The sequence below is a fragment of the Patagioenas fasciata genome, chromosome 2, assembly GCF_037038585.1.
Source record: "Patagioenas fasciata isolate bPatFas1 chromosome 2, bPatFas1.hap1, whole genome shotgun sequence".
Taxonomy (NCBI): domain Eukaryota; kingdom Metazoa; phylum Chordata; class Aves; order Columbiformes; family Columbidae; genus Patagioenas; species Patagioenas fasciata.
The window spans coordinates 19,801,136-19,828,167 of record NC_092521.1 but is presented as its reverse complement, the minus strand read 5'-3'; the positions used below and the strand labels follow the sequence as shown (position 1 = coordinate 19,828,167).

At 39.1% G+C, this 27,032-nt stretch overlaps 2 protein-coding genes and 1 long non-coding RNA gene across 5 annotated transcripts in view; 1 reads left to right on the top strand and 2 right to left on the bottom strand.

Annotated features, from left to right (window-relative positions):
* The window catches only part of NUDCD1 (NudC domain containing 1), a 42,920-nt gene extending 28,342 nt beyond the window's left edge, over positions 1 to 14,578 (bottom strand). For 2 of the 3 annotated variants that reach the window (XM_065830891.2, XM_071803854.1), the window contains exons 1-2: positions 14,335 to 14,578; positions 6,261 to 6,415 (exon numbers count right to left, since the gene is read on the bottom strand). In XM_065830891.2, coding sequence (XP_065686963.1) covers positions 6,261 to 6,415; positions 14,335 to 14,452 — 273 coding nt within the window. In that variant the 5' untranslated portion in view covers positions 14,453 to 14,578. Of the gene's footprint in view, positions 1 to 6,260; positions 6,416 to 9,112; positions 9,237 to 9,354; positions 9,624 to 14,334 lie in introns of all 3 variants that reach the window. The other variant, XM_071803855.1, reaches the window with a different exon arrangement.
* Positions 14,579 to 14,622: 44 nt separating this feature from the next.
* ENY2 (ENY2 transcription and export complex 2 subunit) lies at positions 14,623 to 20,859 on the top strand. Its single transcript, XM_065830894.2, has 5 exons — positions 14,623 to 14,763; positions 15,153 to 15,246; positions 16,786 to 16,856; positions 19,656 to 19,730; positions 20,584 to 20,859. Exons 2-5 carry the CDS (start codon positions 15,179 to 15,181, stop codon positions 20,658 to 20,660), a joined length of 291 nt encoding a protein of 96 aa, XP_065686966.1. The 5' UTR covers positions 14,623 to 14,763; positions 15,153 to 15,178; the 3' UTR covers positions 20,661 to 20,859.
* A 132-nt stretch (positions 20,860 to 20,991) lies between these two features.
* Positions 20,992 to 26,950, bottom strand: LOC136097950 (uncharacterized). Its single transcript, XR_010650886.2, has 3 exons — positions 24,426 to 26,950; positions 23,317 to 23,404; positions 20,992 to 22,771 (listed from the first exon to the last, which is right to left on the bottom strand). It is a non-coding gene; the product is annotated as an uncharacterized lncRNA (long non-coding RNA).
* Between the last annotated feature and the right edge of the window lie 82 nt (positions 26,951 to 27,032).

Genomic DNA, 27,032 nt, shown 5'->3' with positions numbered 1-27,032 from the left:
TTTGGGCCTACTTGAACTCTAATATAGAGATTACTGCGTACTACAAAAAGGCACAAGGGCTACTATGAAACCTGCCACGGAAAAGATGCAAATTTGATTTTTAATTATTGAAAGCACTCAGGGTTACTTTGTAGATTCAGTTGCATCACTATGCCCCTTGAAGTATTCCACTAGTTTATAACACGCTCAGGAAGGAAGAAAGAAAAAGAAACAAACAAAAAAACCCACAACCAAACCAAACCAAACTAGCCTGCAAACACTAGATACAAAGAATTTTGGCTTTGTCATCTTTTACTTGATCTTAAGGTTTTACTGAAAGGCAGTATTTTCTATAATAAAATCATTCCATTGTAGCAAGTTGTCAGGAAAGATATTGAGGTGCTGGAGCGGGTCCAGAGAAGAGCAACAAGACTGGTGAAGGGACTTGAGCACATGACCTATGGGGAGAGACTGAGGGAGCTGGGGTTGTTCAGTCTGGAGAAGAGGAGGCTTAGAGGTGACCTCATCACTCTTTATAACTACCTGAAGGGAAGTTATAGTCAGGTGGGAACTGGTCTCTTCTCCCAGGCAGTTAGCAATAGGACAAGGGGGCATGGGCTTAAACTCTGCCAGGGGAAGTTTAGGCTGGATATTAGGAAGAAGTTCTTTACGGAGAAAGTGATCAGGCATTGGAATGGCCTGCCCAGGGAGGTGGTGGACTCACCGTCCCTGGAGGTTTTTAAACTGAGATTGGACATGGCTCTTAGTGCCATGATCTAGTAAATGGGCTGAAGTTGGACCAAGGGTTGGACCTGATGATCTCTGAAGTCTTTTCCAGCCTGGCCAATTCTGTGATTCTGTGACTACTCTGCCAAGAGGGGAAAAAAAAAAGTAATCAAAATCCCATGCATTTTATCATGGAAAAAGGAAACACCAGCCTTGTTAACAGAGATTTACAGGTCTATTCTATGTAACATTATAGAAGTCCACACTGTTGTTGGGCTTCAAGTTAATCTTAACAATAAATTTCAAATAGTTTTGGATGTATTTAAAAAAAAAAATCAACTATCAATTATTTAATATTCTAAAGCCCACATCAGATAGATCAGCACTGAGCAGGAATGTCAGGACTCAATACACAACCTGAATGAGTGTAAAGCAACCTTCAGTACACATTACAAATCCTCCCTCTCTATAGGCAAGAAAGGAAATGCTGTTATTCACATTTCTGCTCACTAGTTTAACTTTAGGTATTTATTAGAACAGTCTCTGATCTCAGTCTGACAATGAAAATGATGGACTTGCTCAGAGCTGAAACAAAATCTGTGTCAGATTTGCTTTTTGACTTACTGTTTCTCTGTTCAGCTGCTGGTTAACAGAGGTTAATAGTAACTCCCTGCTGCAGAAGTATGAGGGGATGCTGATACTACAGTCATATACTATACTAGTAAGAATTGGCTAAAACAACTATAGTCATTTTAACAGAAGTCAGACTTTCTCCCTGTTATTACATTTAAATGACAGCAACACAGCTTCTTTAAGAAAAAACTAGGTGCAGTTTCTCATCAGATCCAGTTCTTCATGTCCCTTCACTTCCCTACAAAGATTCCTCCTTCGTTTAATTATTTTTCCACTACCAAGTCTCACTCTTACCTCTTCCACTGGCCTTTAGTCCTAGCTCTACCCATTTCTACACTTCTTGACAGTGCACTCTGCTTCCTTTTGGCCACTGTCATTCTGTTCATCTATTCCAGATTTCATGTGGCTGCCTTCACTATTACAACAACCCCTTTCCTTTCAGCAGCTCATTCGCCACACCTGCCTATGACACTAACCCTGATTTTGAGTCTTTTAAGCAGCTCGGATTTCAAATTTGTATAGAAATTTGCCTGTGGAGGAAAAGTCAAGCAGACCAAACCAGGGTGTTCTCCAGTGCTCAGGATAAGGAGCCAGTGTGCAGGTACAAGAGGTAAAATGTAAAATACAAACTTAAAAATTCTCACTGTTCCCAAATCCCTCATGCCAGGCTCCATTTAAGTAAGTGTCTCAGCTTACACAGCTAAGTAGTGAAATTTTACTGATGCTCTTTGGCATGCCTGCAAGATTTAAAGTGGCATGCCTGAAAGATTGAATTTTTTTAAGTTGTACTAAGAAATTGTATTGTTCCAAGGTCAAAACCAGTTTGTCATACTGTATAAACAAGCGATCCTTCACAAGAGATTTAAAGTAAGAATGAATTTTCAAGGAAAACACAGAGAATGAGAAAAGAAACAACATATCAAAAGAGTAAAGAAAAAATAAAAGCTGTAAGTTATAAGGCAATTTCTACAAAGTAGCCATAATTAATACAAAACAACTCTGGTTTTATGAAAAATCAAAACATTTAGGCACTGGACATGTCTCTCTAACTGTGCAAAAATGTCCACACCTAGCATTCTGAATAATGAAGAGCCAAGTATTTAAAATCCTGATACAGAAGTTAGAGAGATTTTGTTATTCTTTATGTGTTGCCTTATTATGACTTGTTTCAAAAGGAATTCCTACATTCTTTCTGGTGCCACTAACAGTTGTTCTGAATTTAAGTCAACTGAAAGTTACAGAAACAGCATTTCACAGTTAATTCTTACTGGTATTCAGAGAGATACAGATACCATTAAGGACTTTTAATTGTGAGAAGAGTTACAGTTGCAACAATTTCTCAATTCCAGTATTTGAATATAAAAAGAAACAAAGTCATCTGTGCAAGAAGAGCTGAAGGTCAAGAAATCAAGTCCACATATTTAACTGCTAGAGGAGAAAACTTCAAATTATTTTCCAGCTATATCCTGATATTACAAATATCAAGCAACCAGAAAAGTCAGGTCAGATGCAAAAAACCCTACAACTCAAAAAAAGCCAACTCAGTAATCCCATCACTACACTAGTCATTTGGTCTTGAAAACAAATCATGGATTCTGGTTTATGGAATGAAATAAGTCCAATAGTTAAAGCATTTATACAGTATTTCCAGTCGAGTCAGGGTAACAACTTTCCCAACTTGGTATAAAAAAACCCCACTTGGATACCCATCCATTGACTTAGAAAAACTGTTCATGTTGATCACTTTTCTTTTTCAATTTTGTCTGATGTTGAGCAAGTGGCAAGGTATTATCTATGGTTTTTGACTTCACAGATGACATCTTTTTAAACACATAAGTTGCAGGGATAATTTGTAATATATGGATAACTAACAAACCGCCATGCTAAGTTGCAATAGGAACCGGAAGCAGAACTAGAAATAATTACGTGTTAAAAAGCCTATGTGTTCTTTCACTTTGGATTTATGACAAGCATGGTAACCTGTTTCATCTTCTGTTTGAAAGATGACTGACATAAATTTTAATTCTGGCTGCTAACTTGTAATCTACACTTGGCTGAAAACATTATTTGTAATATACATGTGCCTAATATGGCCAGGCACATTTGTAATGAGACACCTTGTTGATATTTCTGAATACACATTCCCTTTTATACATACGCAAACATGTTTCCTTTGCAAAACAGCACTGAACTGATTATCAGGACACAAGACAGCAGCTTTTTATTTCAGTCCAGTGGAACTAAAACTCATGACAAGATATTAAACCAAGTGCCATTTTCTTGAAGGTTCCAACGGACTCACCAGTCTCAGGAAAGAATATTTATTATTTCAATTTACTGCATGTAAAAATGCAAATGGCTGCCTGCTGTAAAATCCTTTACCTACTTTATCTGTTAAGAAAGACATTTACAGGCTTTAGTGTCCTCTTGCTAAGGGAATGAATGTCCTGTGGTTCTGTGCCATGGGGCAGTGGGGCTGCAGGGCACCCCTGTGAGGGGAGGCCAGCGCCGCCCTGTGCGGGGCACAGCCAGTTCCAGCGGCCTTGCCACGGGCACAGCTGAGCCCCTCAGCAGAAGTGATGGTGTGGGAGAGACGTTCGCCTGCAGCCCACACAGAGGACCACGGGGAAGCAGGCTGTTGCCCTGCAGCCCGTGGAAGACCATAGTGGGCAGGTATCCACGTGCCACCCATAGAAAGCTCATGCAGGAGCAAGCTCCCAGCAGGAGCTTTGTGTGGCTTTGTTTCCCATCATCCTAGTGCATTTTTATTTGGCAATAAATTAAATTCATTTCCCCCAAGCCGAGTCTGGTTTTTCTGTGATGGTAATTGGTAAGTGATCTTCCTGTTTCTATCTCAATCCACAAGCTCTTCTGCCTCGTTTTCTCCTGTCCTGTTGAGGAGGGGGAATGAGACTTGTGGCAGGTGTCTGGCAGTGAGCCAAGGTTAACCAACAAAGAATAAACCACAAAAAGTTTGATTGTGAAAAGCCTCTGTTCACAGAAGGCTTTCCCTGACAAGCTTCTTTCTTTCAGACATTCCTACTGGGAATCCAGACGATCTCAAAAGATTTGGGAGAAGTCCCAGAAGATTGTTCTGTCTCAGCAAGAGTCTGCTAAAGGCTCCAACTCCCTGTATGTCCTATGAAAAGTGAAGGAACTATTTCACAGATCCAGTTCTCAGTCTACCATCCTCTGCAGACCTGTATTTCCTGGAAAATCTAGAATTACCATTTCAGGATTTCTCTCAGCTTAGCCCTAGCCTAGTAATTTCCACTCCCAGAACCTTGCACAGACTAAGCTGCACTCTCTCTCAAAAACAAAAAATCACACACCACCCATGTGTTTTCTTTCGTTCCACAAGGTAGCACGACAACAGGTATTTTCCTTTCCAAACCTGAAAATTACATGGAGTCATGTCAATTTAGGGCACTACCCTGTAGACTGCAGAGCAAAATGTTCTGTGTAGTCTAGAGAGAAGAATATGAAGAGACTCCATAAACTTTAAATATCTCAGCAGTATGCAGTCATTCTGAATCATTTGATTAACAAAAGGTTAAAGACTTTCTCCTCCACACAACTCATTTAAAGATTCCTTCTATTTAACATTCACACAGTGTAATTAATCTTATGACAACGAACACGATTCCAAGGGTCAGATTAGAGTAACTGCGAAGAGCTGCCATACCAAAATATATGAACAGGAACAGCTATAGATAGTAGGAAAGTATTAGTACGTGACACATTTTGTATCTTCCAGAATTACGCTAACACCTCATAGCAGAACTCAAGTGACTTGTTATATAAAATCAACATTGTTTTATGTAAAAATCAAACAGCAGCCCAGAATAATTTACTGCCAGAGCAAATCTCATAAGAATAGAGCATCTACATGTTACTTTCTCAACACAAAATGTTAATCAAATAACTGGTTATAAATGAAGCATCACTATTTAAATTAGCTAACAACTGGATAAATTATGGACCTTTTTTTTTTTGTTCTGCATAGATGAATATTTAGGAAGCTATACTTGATGAAGTCAAAAGGATTGAGTTAATCAAAGTAATGAAAGAAAAAAGTCCTACTTTATGGTGAAAAAATATAAGCATATATTTAATGCTCAACAGGATACAACTCAAAATTGTCAGATATATGGCCTTACTCTAAACTACACATTTAAAGCTAAGACATTGTGATAGCTGCAAACATCAGCACCAGTGATCAGCCTTCTGTTCCTTGATGACTGAGCACTACAATTGCATGTACCAGAAACACAGCGTTCACAGAGCCATGTCCTTTCCCCTCCAGAATGACAAATGACTTTGTAATGGAAACTAGTGCATCCAGGCATTAAAATGACTCAAAAGAAAGTTCAGCTACTTAAGAACATCAGTATAAAAGCAGAACTGTCACGTTTTTTCAGACTTGGTTAGCTCGCTTAGACAATATTGTAAGTTTGTGCAGGACCACCAGCATCTTTTTGCCTCCCATAAGTGAAGCCTAGATTAACCTATTCATGTGTATAAAGGCTTTCATTTCTAATTCTAATGTGTACAGCTTCTTTCTCTCCTTGTAAATACAATGACCACAAAGATCAAGTAACATAGGGGAGAAACAGCCAGCAACTAAAATACATGTGTCTACTCTTTTCTTCAGCTTGTCATCATATGTCTATCTTCCCCAGAATGGAAGAAGTTGCAAAACTATTTCAATGCTAACGTAATACTATTAATGAAAAGATGTTAGAAGCCTCACTTAAAAGCCTTTCATCCTCCCTGTTGAACTGCATTTTAGTCGATCTATCTGTCTTCCTGGCAATAGCTTCTCCCAGTTTTTGCATTAAAATCCTCCTTGCCACATTTTCTACTGTATCTACTCCCTACTTTTTCAAATGCAGTAATTGGGAAAAAAAAAAATTTCTTACCAGAGTCACTGACAGATTCATAACCCTTCCGAATTGATCAACATAGTAGACATTATCCTGGTACCAGGAATCAAGGTGAAGATAATTATACATGCCAAAAGCACGCATGTGGTCAAGGGTATACTGATCATCACGAAGTTTCGCTTCTGCTACAGCTGGTGGGAAAAAAAAAAAAAGACAGCTGTTTTAACAATTATTTATTTATAATTTAATAATTTGAAACTCAAACTAATAATTTAAAAATAAGTCTTCCATCCTTAGCACATAGGTCTGGTGTATTTGAAGCAAAATAGTTTAAAATTTCATCGTCAACTTGGAAAGTAGGTCATTCACACTGAAGAGTCATTCACTGTGATCAGGTAATAACTATTACCATTTATTGTGGCCTATACTGTCTCTTCGCAACATGTGCTGAGATATAATTCGTCAATAACCCTCACAAGATGAAACACACATGCAGTAACTATGTAAAACCTACTTCTAGATCTGCTTGGTGAAGAGAACCAGTCATTCCTGACATTTACATGGTACCATAGTAAGGAAAAATAAACTGCTCTACAGTGACTCAAAAAAAAAAAAGCAGCCAAAAGAAATACCTGTCTAACTACATGGATTTCATAAAAGTCTGAACCAAGCTATCAACACTTGCAAGGCAAAAATATTAAAATTCTACAAAACTGAATAAGCACATGGTCATTACAACAACAACAACAAAAAAGAGGTTCCCAGCACTCCCACCGAGGTTGAAATCTTGAAAAATGTCCAAGATACCATCAAAATTTCAGACTAGGCTTTTTTATAACTCAAAGAGACTGCAAAGAATGGCTGCTCACTATAATGGTATCTTCTCCAAGGCAAGAAGCATGCTACTTACAGTCATCCACTTCAGCAAGATTTTTCCAAACAGGAAACCTCCTCTCAGCTACCAGTAATCACAACTGGGGTTATCTAAGACTAACAAAGTTTTTGCTTAAACTAGTTGCAGGTCTTGCTTCCTATTCCATATCTACACACAGATCAAGCAGCTGTAGTTCCAGCATCTCAAAACACAGGAAAATCCTCAAGTTTTAGCAAAGACATTAGCAGAGGTCTAGTCCACCCTTCTACAAATAGCCTCAGACAGACTGGAACTCCACTGTCCAGCACAGTCATCCCAGGATCCTTGGCCTCCTTACAGGAAGTTTATCTTGAACTTCACACAACAAGCAAAATCCTCTAAAAAGCTGTAGGGTAAATGTCAGCGCATGAGGATTAGCCTTCAAACCCAGCGTAAGGGGGAAAGTACCTCAAGGCTGCTCCTCCTCATAGGAACGAACAGTTTAGTTGCTACTTTTCCAGCTTCCACTGTCTTCTCATTTCTGCTCAGAAACAGACCAAAGCTATTTCCAGTATATTTCACTTGCATCCACCCCTGTAACAGGCACCCTTCACAACTCTCTCCAGTAGTCTTCATCTTAGATTTTTTACACTCTTATTTACCTCTACTTAAAACCTACTGAAGAAGCAGCAGCTTATTCTACTCCATGAGAACACCAGTTACTGCAAACAGTGGTTCATTTGGCAGCACAATCAGCACCACTGCAGAGCTACCACGGTGCCACCCATCCGATGGTCACTAGACCCCATTAGAGATAGTGGTTCTTAACATAAAAGTGGCTATAGGAAACTATGCAAGATTATACTATCTGATTAATTTAAAAAATCCAGTCGAACTACACAGAATGCTTGCAAAATGACAATATAATTAGCAATTAGTCTCCTAATCACAGTTGATATTTTCAAACCAACAGCATTAATTCCACTCAGCTCGAATCATCATTCGTATTCACCACACAGGAGGGATTTCTGTACCTCTGTAATTAATAAATTACTGTTCCCCAAGCCATGGCCCTACAAAATAAAGCTAGAATATCAACAAAAGAGTGAGAAGAAAATATACCTGTCATAATGGGAAAGACTGCTACTCATTTCAATTTCTACTTTAACTAATTAGAATATTTCAAAGTAAATTACAAAGTTGTGTTGTGAAAATGTGTTTTAAAGCTGCTTGTACAATCAAGCTTTATCACAGAGATATTTTTCCCAACACGACAAGAGATGATGTGAATATTCTGTAAACAATTAAAGACAAAACCAAATATAACCCAGGATAATTACTTTCTGTGAAACCAAGTAAGTCATCTACTTCCTGTATAGCTACATTAACTGATCTTCTGAAATTAGAATGCACATGTGGAAGTATGTAAAGCTTTTTTAGCACAGAAAACCTAAAACTGTCTTATTTTGTAAAGCTTCCTTTCTCCGCTTCTCCCTTCCCACCCACCTAGACATGTTGCTACTGTCAGAACTGTAACTAAAACACATACAAATAATGAAAATAGTCCAAACTAGAAGCTTCCTAAAGCAAATGTATAACCTTTCAAGAAAATTCTTGGAACAATATACTATTGATTAGCTGATTCTAAGGCGATAAGCTTTTTAAAAGTTGGAAAAACATTAATGAATTCTCTGTCCTTGAGTTTTTCAGCCTGTATTCCTGATAAGCCCTGAATAATAAGAGGTCAGGAATAGCAGATCCAAATCCCTTGCATAATTGCAATATGTAATTAACTCTTCATAAACATAAGTCAGAAACTATACAATGTGCGGGTGATTTTAAACCAAAAAAATCAAACAAATGTGTGTTGTACTGTCATGAAACACTTCAAATAAGATTATCAAGTGCTTGCAAAACGTATCCTGTATAGCTCTCTGCCAATAGTAATTGGAAAAACTCTTCCATCCTCAATTAATTGAAACTCATTCTGTGATTGAGTGAAATCTGTGCACAAATGCCATCTGCTATCACATACCATGTGCTCAGACAGTTTATAGGCGATTTTAAACTAGGATGAAGTTCATTACTTCCTTTCTACAGCCTTCCAGGTTCAAGTTTTCTTGATGATCCTTGGAAAAACGAGGAGAAAACCAACAAAGCTGAGTGCAAAATAACGAAGGACAAAAGAGAAGAAATGAAGACTAAGTTAAAAGTAAATTCAGAAAAAGATATGTTAATAAAAAAGGAAAGGAATAAATACTTAAATCAGATAATCACCTTATTCAGTCACATAGTTACACAGTTATGCATTTTTTGTTTGGATTTTTTGCTGATTTTTGTTTGTTGTGTGGTTGCATTTTTCTTTGTTGTGTTTGGTTTGGTTTGTTTGTTTTCAGTCAGACCATGGCTTCAGCTTTTTAGGATCACTTAGCAAGCAGCAGTTAATGTCAGCTATTCAATAGTATGTTACATTGTCTCCTTCAAGTTTCTGATAAACAAATCTGCACTTCTAAAACCTAGGAACATTGATTCATGCTCCATCATACCTGAAAAGAGAGCAAATATACAGAATGTATAAACTAAATCTCGGTTTTCAATATTATCTTCCAACAACCCTTGTTAAGTGGGCTATTTCAGACTAGTAAGAAGAAAATTATGCAACTTTCTAGAATTGTATTTATCTACAGCTCCATGCTTAAAAAAAGTAATTTGACTCGAAATTATTTCAAAGGTAATTAAGTAAAGATTTTCACATGCATCACCTTTACTTAAAAGCAAAAGCACTAAATACAAAGCGACTCATAAGAATCAACAGAATGCGTAAGATGTCTTTAACTTTACTGGATCTTATTATAAATACTATTCTGCAAGGCAAAAAAAAAAGTCCTCTGAATAAAGAACAGTCAAAGGATTTATTCTTTAAATGAAGAACGAAATTTTACATCTGTCATCAAACACTATGAAGCATGAGCAGTGGAAAAAAAAAAGTAAAGAAAAAAAGGTGATAAACACCGCCCACAAACTATTTCAGTTGTTTTGCTAATTACACCAAAACAACTTGATAATACCAGAAAATATGTAAAATATTTATACCTATGTATTATTTTGAGGCCTCCAATTTTATATGCTTATATATAATACCTTGTTTTACAATGCCACCCAGTGGAAGCAATTTAGTATTTCAGATACACTTATCTGCTAGTGGAAAAGACTACCTTAATTTATTTCCTAGTATCAGCATTCAAAGATCCTTCTAACCCTGCATTAGCTCTTTTTTCTTTTAATGTTAACAAATACATTTTTATTGTTAATGTCAGCAACATCTCATTGCTGTCGAGTAAAGTACAAGGTATGTTTATTCTACTGCCGTATTTACAAACCACAGCTGTAAACGTATGAAAAAGCTGTGCCTCACGGTTTACAAATATATCTCATACATGACTCTAAAGACTTTTTCTCTATATTTATTTTTTCAAATGGAAATGGAAAATGCAAATGGAAATCTCTGTAAATGTTTGAAACGTATCAGTGCCTTTGGTTCTATAAAATGACACAAATGCATGTTTTCCATGTAGCATTACTAACAGGTAACTACTTTTCACTGAAGTATAAACATTCTAGTCTGAACAGGCTACATAGGGCAGCCATTTATTAAGATCATTTTTCAAGAGAAGTAATAAAAACCCATAAATGCCTGTGATCAAAGGAATGCATTCTCTGCAGATTCTGGCTTGCAACAGGAGCTCCATGTTTGAGTGAATGTTTACTATGCCTTTCAGATGTTCTTGTATCTAAAAGCATACACCACATCATATGTACAATGGTTCATCCAAACAGGCAAGGGAGAGAGGAGAGGCATGAGGGACACCCACATTTGAACAAGTTCCAGGCCCCTGGAAAAAGGAATCAAGTTACACTTGACCAGTGGAAGTCAAGAGCAAGATTCTCATTCCTTTAAAACTGTCACATATATTAGACATGCTCCTTGTTGGAGACAAGGGTTTGCCCCACAATCACTGCTTTGGGCTCTGTCTAGATCAGATCAGGGACAAGGAGGTGACAGTAAACAAAATACTCTTTCCTCACTCCCAAAGGTTCAGTAATAGAAATAAAAGGCATTACAAAGCTAAATGCAAATGAAGCATTTGGAAATTTTATGGAAATAAACTAAAGAAAATAAGGAGAAAAATACACAAAATTTAGGATGAAGAGCTGGAAATTAAAGGTATAATAGTGTGGGACTCATGACTAGTCAAAACATGTCACCAGGATGAGAGATAAGAAATTACTGTTAAAGTTTAGACTAGGACAGAATGGGTAGGAGTAAGGAAGAAATAAAAGAAATAAAAGAACACACAAATCAGAGTATTTAAAAGGGAACATAAGGTATCAGAATTTCACCATTGGTCTTCACTGTGACCATGTATTTAAGAAATTCTCTAGAAAATCCCCCTCTACCACAGACCAAACAAACAAATAAATATATAAACAAATAAATGTTTTTAATGTGTTTCTGCTTCAGCTGCACATCTGAGCACAGCAAATTCCTGGCAACCACAGCTGAACAGTTAAAGACAAATTAGAACGATGACCAGAAAATGAAGCTCCCTGTAGTCCACATGAGCATGACAACCACAAGTTGCCCTGCAACACCGTGTGCTGCTATCTGCCCACTCCAGTAGTAGAAGCCTGCATTAATTCCAAGAGTCAATTTTTTTTACCATTTTATTTTATAGCTATCAGTGAAATTCATTAACAAAGGATAAATATAAAAAGCACAGACAAAAATACTGACAAAGATGATTAATAGTCTCATGTTTAATACAAAAGTTTGTAATACTTGTGCATAAATACTTCAACTACAGCTGAGTTGATTCAGTTCTACACAAGAATAAGTACCTATATCTATTTATTGTCATGTATTTCAAGTTCTCTAAACCTCACATGTTCATCTTACTGCCATGAAATTTGGAATGCCATACTGGCAGAACTCAAAATCCCAGGTCATTTGAGACAATCACTCCTGAAATAGTTTCCTGGAAAACAAACAAAAAAATCAACAGCCTTTTCACATTAGTCTTCCAGATTCTACTACCACATTTTGGCAAACAGTTGTGAATAAAATAAGAAAATAGTAATGCTGACAGCAGTCCTAAACATTTGACATTTTTTTCAGCTATTGTACTTTACTCACTCCCACTTCGAGGAAACAAAAATAAAACTCCTCACTCAGTGACAAATATTAATTTAACAACCCACGAACTAGCAAGTTCTTGAGACTTTTAATCAGCCCATAAATGTGCTGGAAACCAGAAGTCCTTGGCCTTCTCGCCCAATTTTAAATCCTCCCATGCAGTAATTTGAAAAAGCTATGGCCTACACACTATCCATGGTCTCTGCAACTCAAGCTATTATTCCTGCACAACATAAAAGCTAAGTTATGGACAGATGCCCTCAGTCTAACACACACATAGACCACTGACACCAGGAAAAACAAAATTCAGGTACAGAACATCCCTGTACTGTGAGGAAACTGCCTGGAAGTAAGTAGAAGAAAACCAGCAAGGAGAGCAAGACAGCCGTACAGCCTAAGAGCAGGCTGAAACATAGACAAACAAAACATCTAGAAGACAGACACAGGGCCTGGTTTGGTTTATATTTCATGTTACTAATCTTAAAAAATAAGAACAACAAAAAAGCTTTCCACCCTCCAGTAGAACAGTATCCATATATACACATACACATGCAGAACAGAGTAAAGGACTTGGTATTAGATCTAGAAGGACAGCTAAATAAGTTAGACTAAAATGTGTCACTGCCTTTGTGCTGCGGGAAGTGGAAATAATCCAGGTACACACACCAACCTTCTGTCACACAAGTTACTGTAACTATTATATAAAATATCCAAAAGGACAAGAACCAACTACATCCATCTCTCCATTAGCAATTCCATCATTCAGATATTTTAATGAAAGTCTATAATCCTCATCTACTTAGAATAGGTGCACAATTGACTATCCAAGAACCACAGAGCTGGTTTGACCATAGGTGGAACATCAAATAAAGCACAAAGAGACTGCACCTTTGCTATACTACCTGTTGCCATATCTGACCCAGCTGTACTATGCTCCTAACACAAGTAACTCACATTTGGACTATTTTTTGAAAGGTGACACTTAAATCAATCTTACAGTAAAAATGTCAAAATACATAACAAAGATGTTACTCATTACATTTTCCAGTCTTACCATAGATACACATACAGTATCCTTCAATCTCATGCAGTCATCTTTCAATGAACAATACACACAACTTCTATCTTACTGCTGACAATTTACCACAGCAAACAGACGTTTCTGACCCACTGCTAAAACAATGTATTCAACACAGAACTCCGTAGACAGCTATATTGTTCAGTAAATATATACTGCTAGAGACCAGCCCACCCAAATTGTGTATTACTGTCCCAGCTTTATCAAAAAAAGAAAGCAAATTATCCACCTTACGAAACACCTAAATTGCACAAATTAATAAAGTTGGAATACAGAGAAATTTCAGAGGGCATGGCTAATGTTGTATGCACATAGCCAACGTGATTTTGTGTTAATGGTCTTCTCAGTGAACTGAGAACTCAGTGAAATCATACATTAACAGACCAGGACCTCAAATGCTAATGCTTAACAGAGAAAGCTGACTGTGGAATGAATAGCCTGAAGATCCACCTTGGAACTGTGGGCAGAGTAAGAAGGAAAAGTGGTTAATTTTCTCAAGTTTGCAGAGATGCTATTTTCATATATAGTTGTCTAAATCACATGCATTCATTTCAGACACCATCACTTGTGATGACCTCAGCTGCCCACCTGGCCTCACCACGTGTGCACAAGCCAAGACCAGATTTAGCACACAGAATTTCTTACCCATTTGCAAACTTAAGCTCAGACTCACAGAGCTGTAAGGCAGCGATCTGACAACAGAGACCGGGGTGCACCACGAAGCCGCCTGAGGCTGAGGGAGGGCACCAATGGCAACACTACCCCCAATCATAAGGGGAAAAGTCGAGACGAAGCGCTGCGTCTCTCCAACGCGCGTCTTTCCCGACAGAGAACAGGCGCGTAGGCCTCCGGCACGGAGAGCCGGGCCTCCACCACCTCCGGGCACGTTCACACCGAGGGCCGGTGCCCTGTCTGCTGCCCAGCGGGCCGGCCGGGCCACAGGGTGAGGAGGAGGCCCGGCAGCCGCACCCACCCCACTACTCACCCGCGTCGAGTTCCAGCTGGTAGCAGGCCAGCGGCTCCAGGGACAGCTTGTAGCCCTCGAACTTGGGGTCCAAGAGCAGGCGCTTGGCCTGCAGGGAGCAGTGAGCGACGCCCGCCATGCTGCGGCTCCGGGAAAACTTCGGGACGCGGCGGCAACCTGGCGGCCCCTGAAGGGACGCGCGGAAGCGCCGCGAAGCACCACGGGAAGGGCCGCGCCGGCGGCAGCGGGGCACGCCGGGAGCCGCAGTCCACGCCCGAGCGGGGCCGCGATTCCCGGGCACGCCGGGAGCCGCAGTCTCTGGGCTGGCGGGGCCTCCCCAGACTGCGCTTCCCGGCCGCACCTGCGCGGAGAGGGCGGGGCAGGCGGCGGGTTATGCGTCCGGGAGGCGGCTCCGCCTCCTGCTGCCCGGGACCGGCAGAGCCGCGGCGGGTGAGGCGGGAGTGCACCGGGTCGGGCCTGGGCTTGTGGGCGCCTTTCTCCGCGCCCTCGCTCCGGCCGCGGCGGGGAAGCCGCTGGGTGGGCGGGAGCGGCCCCAGGCGGGAGGGTCGGGCTGTGGGGAGGCCGCGCCTGGTGGGGGTGGGCTGGGCCCACGCAAACGGCCGCTGAGCTGCCGACCCCCGGCGCTGGGGCAGGCGGGTGAGCCGTTCCGGCGTTGGAGTGTGTGCCTGTCTGTGTCGGGCCCTGCGCTGGCACCCACCGGTGTGCCGGCCGGGAACGGCGGGGGTGCGCAAACGGGCCTGACGCTGCGTGTAGCTATGCAAATGACTTTGGTGCGTTAGTGACGCCGATATTTATCGAAACTCTTCTGCTCTGTGCAGGTTTGTGGTTAACCTAAATTTCCAAAATGAATAAAGATGCCCAGATGAGAGCAACCATTAATCAGAAGCTGATAGAAACAGGAGAGCGAGAGCGGTAAGTGGGCTTGCCTCCCCGAGCCAGTGAGAGGCTTTGCATGTTATCAGACATCAGCTATACCTGCACGCAAAGTGAAGTAAACTTGAACCCTAAATTCTTCAAATGTCTGTGTATGAAAGTATTCTGCATTATGTAAAGCTGTATTTTAAAAAAATAATAATAAAGTTGTCTTTTGAACAGTTTTAGTTTTACACTTGAAAAGGTGGGAAAACAAAGGACAGGGTGGTTGGCTTATGAACTCTAAAGCTTTTTCTTATTTTGGCTTGTGTTGGAAAGTTTTTGCTTCATATAAAAATTACCATTAACTGCAACTTAACTGCAATCATTAACTGCAACTTGTTGCAGTTAAACCTTGTTATTTGCTGAGAAAGAGAATGGGACAAAATCTTCCTTGTTTGCTTCTAAGTTTTTCTTGCGTTTCTATCTGCTCACCTGTTAGGGAAATATACAGTGGAACACATAAAACAGCACTTGTGCAAGTTATTGCAGAGATCCCAGTAAAGGCAATGTAGTGTGGCAACTGGTTTTTGGCCTTTTGTTGTCTCTTCAGTCTGTTCCATTTGTATTATATTTACATATAACTATCATGCTTATGGCATTTTCCTCCTCGCCATTTCACTGTATTTGTAGCACCATGCACCAAAACTCCATTTTCTTAGTTTTTCAAGGCCAGTATGAGAAGGAGTCATGTTCCTAGGGCATCGCATAGCCCTGTATCTAAGTGTAACATTTTGTAGACTGACAGGTGTCTGTGCTCTACTGCTTTCCTAGTTGTCACCATCGCCTTGGAGATTGCACAGAGCTCACCAGAGCAACCAATTTCTTGAAATAGTACTGGAAACCGTTTTATTATCATTTAAGTATAAGCAGAGTTTTGACAGGATGTCAAGAGCTGTTTTATAAATAAGCTTTATCCGAGCCATACTGTGATCGGAGACAGAGCACACAGATTTCTTGTATTAAGAAATATGCAGAAGCAGTAAATTTCACCTGTGTTGTTACTCTGCTTTTTGTTATCAGTTCATCTGCCCTTTACGCAATTAATGGAGTAAAAAGTTAGGTCCCTTCCAATCCCTAACATTCTGTGATTCTGTCACTGGGGAGAGGAACCTGTAGTTGAAAACAGTAGTACAGAATCCTCCTCTCAGAAAGGTGGGGGAAGGTTTTATTTATTTTGAAGGCCTGGTTTCAGGTGAAATACTATAAACTTTGAAAGTTAGCATACCTTTGCTAACGGGGTAGACTTGGGCAGTAAAAGTGATTCAAGGGTTTCTACCTCTTTGCTGTGGCTGCAGCATCAATGCTGCCTGAAGAAATACGTGAGTTAATTCCTGAGCCCGCTCCTCCTCATAGTCCATGTTAAACATAAACTGGTGCTCATTTGAGTTAGGATTCACATGTCATTCAGCCTTTTCTGCTCCTGGTCTGGGAGTGCTGCTATGAGTAGTAATTGTACGCTTAAGTTTCACACTGAAGCGTATTTAAGCGCTCGGGCATGTTTGCTGTTCCTAACAAGTTTCTGTATTTTCTTAACAGCCTGAAAGAGTTGCTGAGAGCCAAATTAATTGAATGTGGCTGGAAGGATCAGTTGAAGGCGCATTGCAAAGGTAACAGTGGTCAAATAACTAATATCCTTTGTAATCAACTGAGGTATTAGCCAAACAAAAGTCCCAGGTGAAAGCTTTACTGCCTAACAGTCAATTTAAATGAGACTTGGGCAAGAGGAAAGTATCCCTTGCACTTGGTTTTGCTTGCAAGAAAGCATCTTGCTGTCTTGGCAAAATACCTTGAAACTTCTTCTCTCATCTGAAACTTATTAAGCTTCTGACAAAAGTATTGGAATTTATTCCCTAAATAATCATGATGATACAGCTTTATGTTTTGAGAGAGATCACTTACCCCAGAAAATAAAAGCAAAGATAAAGGAAAATTGAGTCAATACAGTGGTACACAACTTAGAAACTTAATAGAACTTTGTTGTCCACATATGAGAGAGAAAGGAGTGCATTCATACTCCTTCTGAACACAATTTTTGAAAATAAGATTATCTTCTAAAGAGAAAACAAGCAGATGAACCTCTAAATACCGCAATATTTAAAGTATTTAGCATTACTACAATTTACTGACTTGTAAATTGTATGCAACTGTTATAAACAGTGTTTAAGCACCTAAGAACATTACCACACGATGAAATTTCCTTAAAGCAAATTAAAAAAAATCCTGATTTGGCCTCTTTTGTCTGGCAACTCAATATTCCATTACAAAATTTTTCTTTTTGTAGGGCTGAGTGTGCTAAATTGTTTTCATAGGTGGGTTTGCAGAGAAGGCTGAAATGATTCATGCTTGCAGTTGTCTGTGTGGTGCCACTGCTAGCGATTACCCATTTCTGTAGTACAGATAGCAAAATGAATGGCTTTCTGCCTTCTCATCTATACACTTTATAATCTGCTAGAGTAAAGTTATGTAAAATTGTTTGGTTTACATTTAGTACTTTGAACTGTAACTGCAGCTGCTGAAAATGCAAATGTAAGTTCAGTTGTCCCTGTTGAGGGCTTAATAAACCCATTAGAAAGGACAGAGAGGGATTTGGGGGGGGGAGGGTGTTTATTTTGTTGTGTTGTTTTGTTTTTTTTTTTAATTTGGTAGCTTGTTCTAGAACAGCCGTGTCAAACTACTACATTTATACAGTCCTAAAATTACATTCTGCCCTTTGAAGGCAACTGCGAGACTGATGTGGCCCCTGGTGAAAATGAGTTTGCCATCCCTGTTCTAGAGCATCTTGCCATTGTGGATTAGGGCAAAAAAACTGAGCAGTCCATGATTAATTTCTACAGATAATTCAGCTAAGAAAAACAGTTTACAAATAGTTCATGTGATGTCAGTTCAGAAAACATACTTAGTGTCTTGGGGACAATCAATGCTATGTACTGGCATATAGTTAAAAACATTAATGTTTAGACAAACTGTTTAATGTTTAATGTCTAATGTTTAGACATCTGGGCAGGAACAACCCCAGGTTCCAGTATAAATTGGGGAATGATCCATTAGAGAGCAGTGTAGGGGAGAGAGACCTGGGGATTCTGGTGGACAACAGGATGACCATGAGCCAGCATTGTGCCCTTGTGGCCAAGAGGGCTAATGGCATCGTGGGGTGTATTAGAAAGGGAGTGGTTAGTAGGTCAAGACAGGTTCTCCTTCCTCTCTACTCTGCCCTGGTGAGACCACATCTGGAATATTGCATCCAGTTCTGGGCCCCTCAGTTCAATAACAGGGAACCAGAGTAGGGCAACGAAGATGATTAAGGGAGTGGAGCACCCCCCTTATGAGAAAAGACTGAGAGAGCTGGGTCTCTTTAGTTTGGAGGAGACTGAGCGGTGACCTTATTAATGTGTACAGATATATAAAGGGTGAGTGTCACGAGGATGGAGCCAGGCTCTTCTCAGTGACAAACAATGGTAGGACAAGGGGCAATGGGTTCAAACTGGAACGTAAGAGGTTCCACTTAAATATGAGAAGAAACTTCTTCTCAGTGAGGGTGACAGAACACTGGAACAGGCTGCCCAGGGAGGTTGTGGAGTCTCCTTCTCTGGAGACATTCAAAACCCGCCTGGGCACGTTCCTGTGTAGCCTCATCTAGGTGTTCCTGCTCCGGCAGGGAGGTTGGACTAGATGGTCTTTTGAGGTCCCTTCCAATCCCTAACATTCTATGATTCTATGAAAATATTGTAGGTTTATGCTGCTGACTTGAAGTTTATTCTCAACATTGACTTCTGCATTTTTCAGTAGTCTTCAGGGAACTATAAGTAGACAATTCATTTAAATGCTCGTATATATTAATCATACAGTATATGTTAGTCATAGCTTTTATTTTGCTCTAGATGTATACCTTCCTTTCAGATATGCTTTTTAACTTCGCTGAAATAAATAGAGAGATCTTGTTTAAACCAGTTAGGAAGAGCAGTAAGTATTTACTCGCCCTGTGCTCTCCTTCTTGTATGTTCCAAAGTTTTTTCCAATTGTATCTCTTTCTCACTACTATGTAAATAATGTGTTAGAAGAGTTAAGTGGACCAACCTGTGAGCTGCTGCAACACTCCAGTAATACGCACATCTGGTAATGCTCAGATAAGCTTAAACTTTATTATGCTTGTTTTTAAAATATAAACTGATCAAGATGCATCAGTAGTGACAATTTCCCATCTTTAAACCTATGGTATGAATGAGAGACTAAATCCACTGTGCAGTGCAGTGTAGGTACTGACTTCATAGCCAACATTTAGGTCACAAGTTACTTCGCCTTCCCTGATGACTTATGGATGCAGGTTTTGTTTCTTAATCATTGGCACAGGATTTGTCTTCTAATAAATGGATTAAAAGACTTAAAATATCTATCTTGGTCTTCCTCAGATGTCATTAAAGAAAAAGGATTAGAGCATGTTACCGTTGATGATTTGGTGGCAGAAATCACTCCCAAAGGCAGAGGTAAGAAAAGGCAAACATGGATGCGGTAGTACATCAATAAACATATCCACCTGTATTTAGTACTTTGAAAGCAGCACTATGAATTTGCCTGTGTTGGATTCAAGGAAAAGTGTTAATAGCTTGATATTAACTACAAATAAAACGTGAATTCGTACTGTGTAACAACCATTCAAAATCTGTAATGAGCTGTGTGTATGTACACCACTTTTGTAGGCTACATTATTTAGCCATGAGTCTGTATTGATCTATTTGACTTAATGGTCCCAAGAAAAATTGCAGCAGAGGTCTTTTAAAATTCCAGTTCTAAGAGAGGAAAATGTGAACTAACAGTACTAGAGTAATGGGAGGTGGAAAAGGAAAGAACATAGCATACAGATACAGAAAAATTGAGTATCTTATGTAAATACTGTAGTCTTCTTTAGATAGTTCTTCTTGGGCTCTATAATAAGCTTTGGTGTTAGTGGGAGAAACTCCATTCAATCTTACATAAAAATAGACCTTCAAAATAACTTCCTGAAGACCCTTACTCTGAGGTGATAGCTGAGATTTCTTTTTTGGTCTTAAATTTGTGAAGAAAATAAGTAGCATAATCCAACTAGTTTGTGGTGATTATATCCTGTTTACTGTTGAATAATCCTTCCCCTCAAATTTCAAATTTTCTTGACAATGGCCAGGCAAAAAACTACCAGTAAATGGGAAAAATATAGATGTGCTATGTGAAAATCAAGTAGCTTCAGTTACTTAGGTATTAACAGACTTTCAAGAACAAATAAGTAGCTGTTGTAAAAGGTTCAAATTAGCATTATTTTCCATTTTGTCCTTTTTCCTTTTTGTTTTGTTATTTGTGTTTCAGCCTTGGTACCGGACAGCGTAAAGAAAGAACTCTTACAAAGAATAAGAACTTTCCTTGCCCAGCATGCCAGTCTCTAACTTTGATGTTCATCTGGGATAGTGTTTCTGTTGCTGTTTTATGCCAGTCACGTCAGGATTGGAATGCAGTTTCCATACTTAAGGATGGAAAATCTGGGGTTGGTTGGTTGGTTTGTTTGTTTTGTATGATGAGTTGAAGTTTCTCTTCACTGCATTGATTTCTTAAACTTGGTGTTATTTTAATAAAAAATTTAGTGGACTTGTGGTTCTCAGACTCTTTTCTGTCAGTGCATTGTAATACGGTGGCACCTATTCCAGTTTTTAATAATACATTATTTTATAGTTGTGCAAACTTGCTCATTTTTAAAAAAGATGTGTGATTTAAAAGTATATTAACTAGAAATGCAGAAGGGGAAAAAAGTCTCTGGAAAATGAGTTATCATGTGTTACTGAACACATTCTTTCTAATTTTCCCTGATTAAGTTGCTGAACAGCACGAAGAAGTTAAGAGTATGTGAAACTGTTGGTGGCATTCCTCTCGTCTGCTAGAGAGAGTGGTTTGAAGTCTCGGACTTGCATTGCAAATATTCACTGAGTAGTTCATAAGAGCTTGAATTCTACAAACAAGGCAGTCATATCTTTCATCAATAGTTCTCTCTTCACATTTAATTGAAAAGAGTCACTGTTCTGATCCACAACAACTGCTGTTTTCTAGCTTTGCCCATATTATGGGTAGTTTTTAATTACGTGGATCTTTGAGGCCTTTTGAAATTTAAGTGTGATACAATAATTTGCCAACAGTCTCTTATGATATATTTTAAATTCTTGTATTTGGAACTGCAACATCAACCAGGTCTATGAATAGCTGCAAAAATAAGGCTGATTAATAGAGAGGCTCAGGAAAGGGGCTTTGAAATCCAAACACTTAATTTTTGCCAGCTTCACTTTGAGGAAAGTGTCTAATAGATAATGAAGTGGAGGGGAAGCATAAGCAGAAACTGAATGAGCAATGAGCTACTGTTGTGACTTGGCTACTGTGAAAAATGAGTTAAATCAATACTAGTTAGAAGAATACTCTCAAACCTGGTATTTGGTGTGGAACTGTACTTTACTAGCTGGTTGGAAAGCCACACCCACACCCATGGATTTTTTTCGTTCCCCACTCCTTGCGGCAAGCTCTTGCCAGGAGCTGCTCAGGGCACCCACACCTCACACATGGGGGCAGTAGCTTCTCCCCACCACTCTATAGCCCTGTTGCTGCCTCCTTGGCCTTCAGAGAGGAAAATGTCAGGAAAATTCTTTCTTCCACTTAAGTCCATGTTGTTTTTTAAAAAGTTATTTGCATTGAGTATGTTACTTGAATGTTTGACTGCAATGAGTATGGTCTGTTTGAATTGCATATATGTGTATTTGTTCTGAGCTTTTCATTCTAGACTTGATTTACCCAATGCTAGTAACTGATGGAGTACAGAATACTTTTTCACACAATCTACCAGCATATATGCTAGCTGAGTGTGTGCTTAATACAAGGCTGTAAAGGCAAGGCTGTAAAATGTCTTGGATATTCTTACTTTTGTTCTTAGAGCTCTTTGCTGCTTTTCTTTGATATTTGGCAAATGACTTTAGAAGCCTTTGCTTGATCAATGGCTGCAGTGTATCATGGGCACACAAGAACTTGCTCCAGGGCTTCCACTTGGATTTCCTTCACTGTGGTGGGAGAGGGCCAGACTTAAGGTATTTATACATGGAACTGTGGAAGGCTTGTATGATTAGTAAACATTTGAGATTCCATCTAAAGCACGACAGTTTAAGTGTAGTTGCTATAAGTGTGGTGTAGTTCTCTGTAGGCAGCTCAGGCTTGGCACAGAATAAAGGCCAAACACCACTTGAATTTTCAGGAAGTTCTGTTGACCAATCTGAAGTTCAAGGCTTGACAAATGGCTTTTTCACATACTTCCAAAAATAAGTTGTAATGTTCTGCCCAGACTGGCTTGAAATGCAAGAGCATTCAGAGACCCAGAAGGATGAGAAGGGAGTGACTGCCTCCCAGGCACACACCAGCAGCTCCCGTCTCAGGGTAACACTGTCTGCTTTCTGATTCCAACAGCCCAGTCCCACATGTTCCCATGGTGAGTTCTGTTAATCACACCAGCGCAGCCTTCATTCAGTATCTAAGAAAAAAGCAAGTTTGACAGTATGTGCAGATCTAAGTTACACTGGAGCAGACTGGTCAGAAGTATCTTGATAGATCTTCTAAGAATGAAGTTAGATTTGGGGTGCTATCAGCAATGGGAGATGGTTTCATGAAGAATAAATAGGTCCCTTTGGTGACCTTGTATTTTTGTTTTAACTGCAGGTTTTATTCTCAGATGCACAGGGTGGCTTTGTTTTGCAAACTGTTCTCTGCACAATCTCAGTTTCTGCTCAGTTGAGTACTGAAAACAATTGGTAACATTCAGGATTCAGCCAGAACGTTACTGTCCTGTTGAGTTGTCTGTGGTTTTGTGGTTGTTTTTTAACTTACTAAAAAATAAGATGATCTATGCTGTTAAAGATTCCATACCTGTAGCATATACAGGCAGGTAGATGGATTAGCTACTTTTCTTCAGAATTTCAGCATTTTCAATGTCATGAAATACATCCGTTCCTTACAGAGGCAGACAGCACCCAGAACTAGAGAGCCAAGAAGTGATTATTTAGGATTTATGTGAATTACCTCAGCTGTGGGCATATACTTCTTTAAGATGGCAGCTCTCTATATACACTCCGGTAGCTGATTCAGCTTGGCCTTTTTGTAGACAGGTCTGTAAAATATAAAATCAGTTTGTAAATTGGCATTGAAATAATGGGACAGATAACAGCTAGAGTTAATTGGTATAGCTCTGGACATGCACTAATCCAAATTCAATTTGACAGTGAATTGAATAGTCCTACTGCCATCAATTACAGACCAATAGAGAACAGTAAGCTTAGCCTCTCCCTTAGTCAGGCCCTGAGGGGTCTAAAGCACACAATGAACTAAAACTGCTTAGATTCTAATTTGTTAGATAATTCTTTTCCCATGAATACTTCTCCACATTGACATAGTCCAATCAAAAGTTATATAACAGTAACATCACCAAGAAGTTCTGCTGAGGCATCAAACTTACCCTCACATCTTGGATAGAACTTTACAATTTTGCCATTGCAGTTTTTTCATTTGTTTGTTTGTTTTCTATTCTTTTTCCTATTCGTCTTCATTTTTGTTTACTGCCATAGTGTTTCAGTAAAGAACTTTATAACTTTGAGAACAAGTATGTCTGAATTCTGTATAAACCCATCAGTGCTATTAAAAAATTATGGCTGCTTCTCAGTTCTCTCCAGAGGGTCCTTTGGGATGACAGCTCTGCACTACCTAGCCATGTATATGTTCAATTGTAGTGGTTGTGGCACCTTGATAATTTGCCTCCAACTTACTTAGTGACTGAGTTTTCACTGCAGCAATGAAGAATATACAATGCTTTTTTACCTGCTGACTCTTTTAATTTCTAATTATTTGCAATTGAAATAGGAATTGTGTTCTGCTTGGCCTGTTTTTCTCAGCTATTCAGTTTCTAAAAGAAACAGCTGTGGCTGCAAAGCCAAATTTGTAATAACTGGAGCCCAAACTGAGGAAAAATAAATTCCTTCCCTCATAAATAATTTATACTACATCACTTTAGGGTAATGAATAGGTTAATCACCATTCTGCTTGGAATGAGAAAAGCCCTAATCTCACTTTAGTGTATTTAGCATGGTGCTTTCCATCTGAACAGTATTATTCTTAAAAATGTTCTTTACGCTTACCTTATAACTAGTGAAGTGATTTAGTAGTAGATCATAAAAAATTCCCCTCTAAGAAATTGCTGCTGATTTCTGTTTGTTGGAGTTACTAGGGAAGAGGTTATCCGTTCTTTCAGTCATTGATCAGGAGGTAAAGCATTGAGTTTCTGCTGATAAAATCTGGAGCTGGCAGCCTGTGGGTGAATACCGACAAGGGCAGAGCAACCTGGCCTCTTCTGTTGGACGGCTGTCTGTGTACAAAGCCAGTGCAGAGTTGAGTTCTTACATATAGTGTAGAGGGCAAGAGCAACACTTAATTCCCTGCAAAGCAATGACACTGGAAACCATAGTGCAAAACTCACTATCTGCTTCCATGGGATCTTTGAATATATATGGAGATGAACATAAAATGCATCTTGAGTTTGTCTACCACATCGGTGAGACTGACACTCATGATGTACAACTTGCAATTTTGAAAAAAAAAAGGGAAATACTCCAAAGAGAAAAAAAAAGAATTATTGAGGGCTAGCACTGCTGGTTAAGCTTTTAAAATCTCCTAGTGTGAGTTTATTGAATAGAAAGCTGATTGACAGAAAATATGATTTTGATGTATCAGAACCTCTTCAGGGAGAAAACAGGAAAAAAACGGCACTTTAAAAGAGAAAGGCAAAAAGCAGTAGACGGAAATAGAAATCAGACAAATTCAAATTTAAAACAAGATGGCATTTGTAAAATTACAGCTGCTTACTCACTGGAAAAAAACTATGAAGAAATACGGTGGATCCTGCATTTTTCAATGCTTTCCTGAATACAAGATGCCTTTCTGGAAGAGCTACTTTAGCTGAGAGTTACTCAAACTTTCCAGAAATGCAGAAGTCACCTATGAGTGTTCCCTGGAGCTGGCAGCAGCAGCTCAGTTTCTTCCAGCTGAGACAGAAAAAACAGAGTGAATACTCCATGCTTATACTTCTGCTCCCTTGCAAAAGAAACAGGCATTCCCAAAAATGTGAAGTCCAGAGCAGTTCACTGACTTGTACAAATGTCCTCTGCTTTTTAACTCCTCTGTTCTGGAAAAGCTGAGTGGCATCTTAAATGCTGTTTTCTAACACTTTCCAAGGCAAACTTTTCATGCATCCTGAGGACTGCAGTTTCAATAAGGAGAAATGTTGCTTTAGTTGAACACAAGCAGAACTTGTTAGCTTTTTTTTTTTTGTAATTTGGACTGAAAAATGCTGTCTAACTAATCTGTTTGTGACTTTTTTCATGTGCATTTCATTTGTTTGTCTGAAGCTGGCATCGATTTTAGTTAGATTTTGGGAGCTCAACACTTCCAATGGGGCTTGGCACCACTGGAAGGTGCTCAGATAAGATTTGTTGTGTTTTTAAGTTTCTGAGCTTTGAACATAGGCCTTTTTTGCTGAATTGATTTGGTTTAAAATGGGAAAAGGGAGGATTAATTATTTAAGGGCTTTTTTCTGCGAAGTTCTTTCCCCAGCTTTAGAATAATTATTCCTGAAGTGAGACAATTAGATCTGACAAAGGGCATGAACAAAAGAAAATAAACTCACATTTTACCAATAGGCAGAGGTTCTTCTAACAAATGCTGAAGTATGAAGAAACAATGAACAGCTTCATTATTCTCTCCCCGACTCAAGAACAAAAAAAGTCAACAACAAACACAAATGAACTAGAAGGAAAATCCTTTGCCTTCCTAAATGCTTCCCCCAACAAATCTTTACATGTTATGCACTAGCTCTCCTATTCCCTAAATGCAAATCATCCACATGCAGACATACACAAATGAGTGTATCCATGTAGATAACTACTTTTATAAAGCAATATGCCTGATACTCAAGTGTTTAGAGGATTTGGATTCAAATGCTAACACTATGCCTAGGATCCACCTTCTAGTAACTCGAATTTACTGCAGAGAAATTTTTTTCCTGAATAAGAAACACACAAAAAGCTGTGCATGTAAGTCACACAAGATTACTTAATGACTACATACTACACAATGGAAAGTAAGATTCTCTATTTAGTAATGAAGTGATAGATAAGTTGTATAAAGAATAGGTCCCATTATTCTCTCCCTAATTTGCAGTTGAGGAATATGAAGATTATAAGGAATACAAAGCACAAGTTTTCTTCCTGCATAAAAAAAAAGCTAGGGAATTATTTCCTTTTTCCTGGCACCTCTAATACTATGTTCTACTTTAGTTTATGCACCTGTTTTATCTATTAAAGTCAGCAATAATGACTAGAGCCAATACAGATCATAATCACATTTTGAATGGAGATAACCACCAATATCCACATTTTCTATCTAAAAGCTGCTCAACTGCAACCAAATGGCAGTTACAGAAATTCTTAAATATTGTATAATAACTGTAGATACATTTATGGATGCAAAGTCTATTCACAATCTTGTCTCTGTACATGCTGGAGCTGCTCTGTTGTCTGCAGCTAAAGGTAGGCAGAGGCACCCAGCTGGCACCTGAAAGAAACTGGGATCTAGGAGCCAGGACAGAACACTTTAATCCCTTTGAGATCCAATCCCAAGCACACCTTGTACTTACTGAAGGGTTTACTTCCTGCCAAAGTGCAACACCAGGCACTGCTTTCTTCAGCATG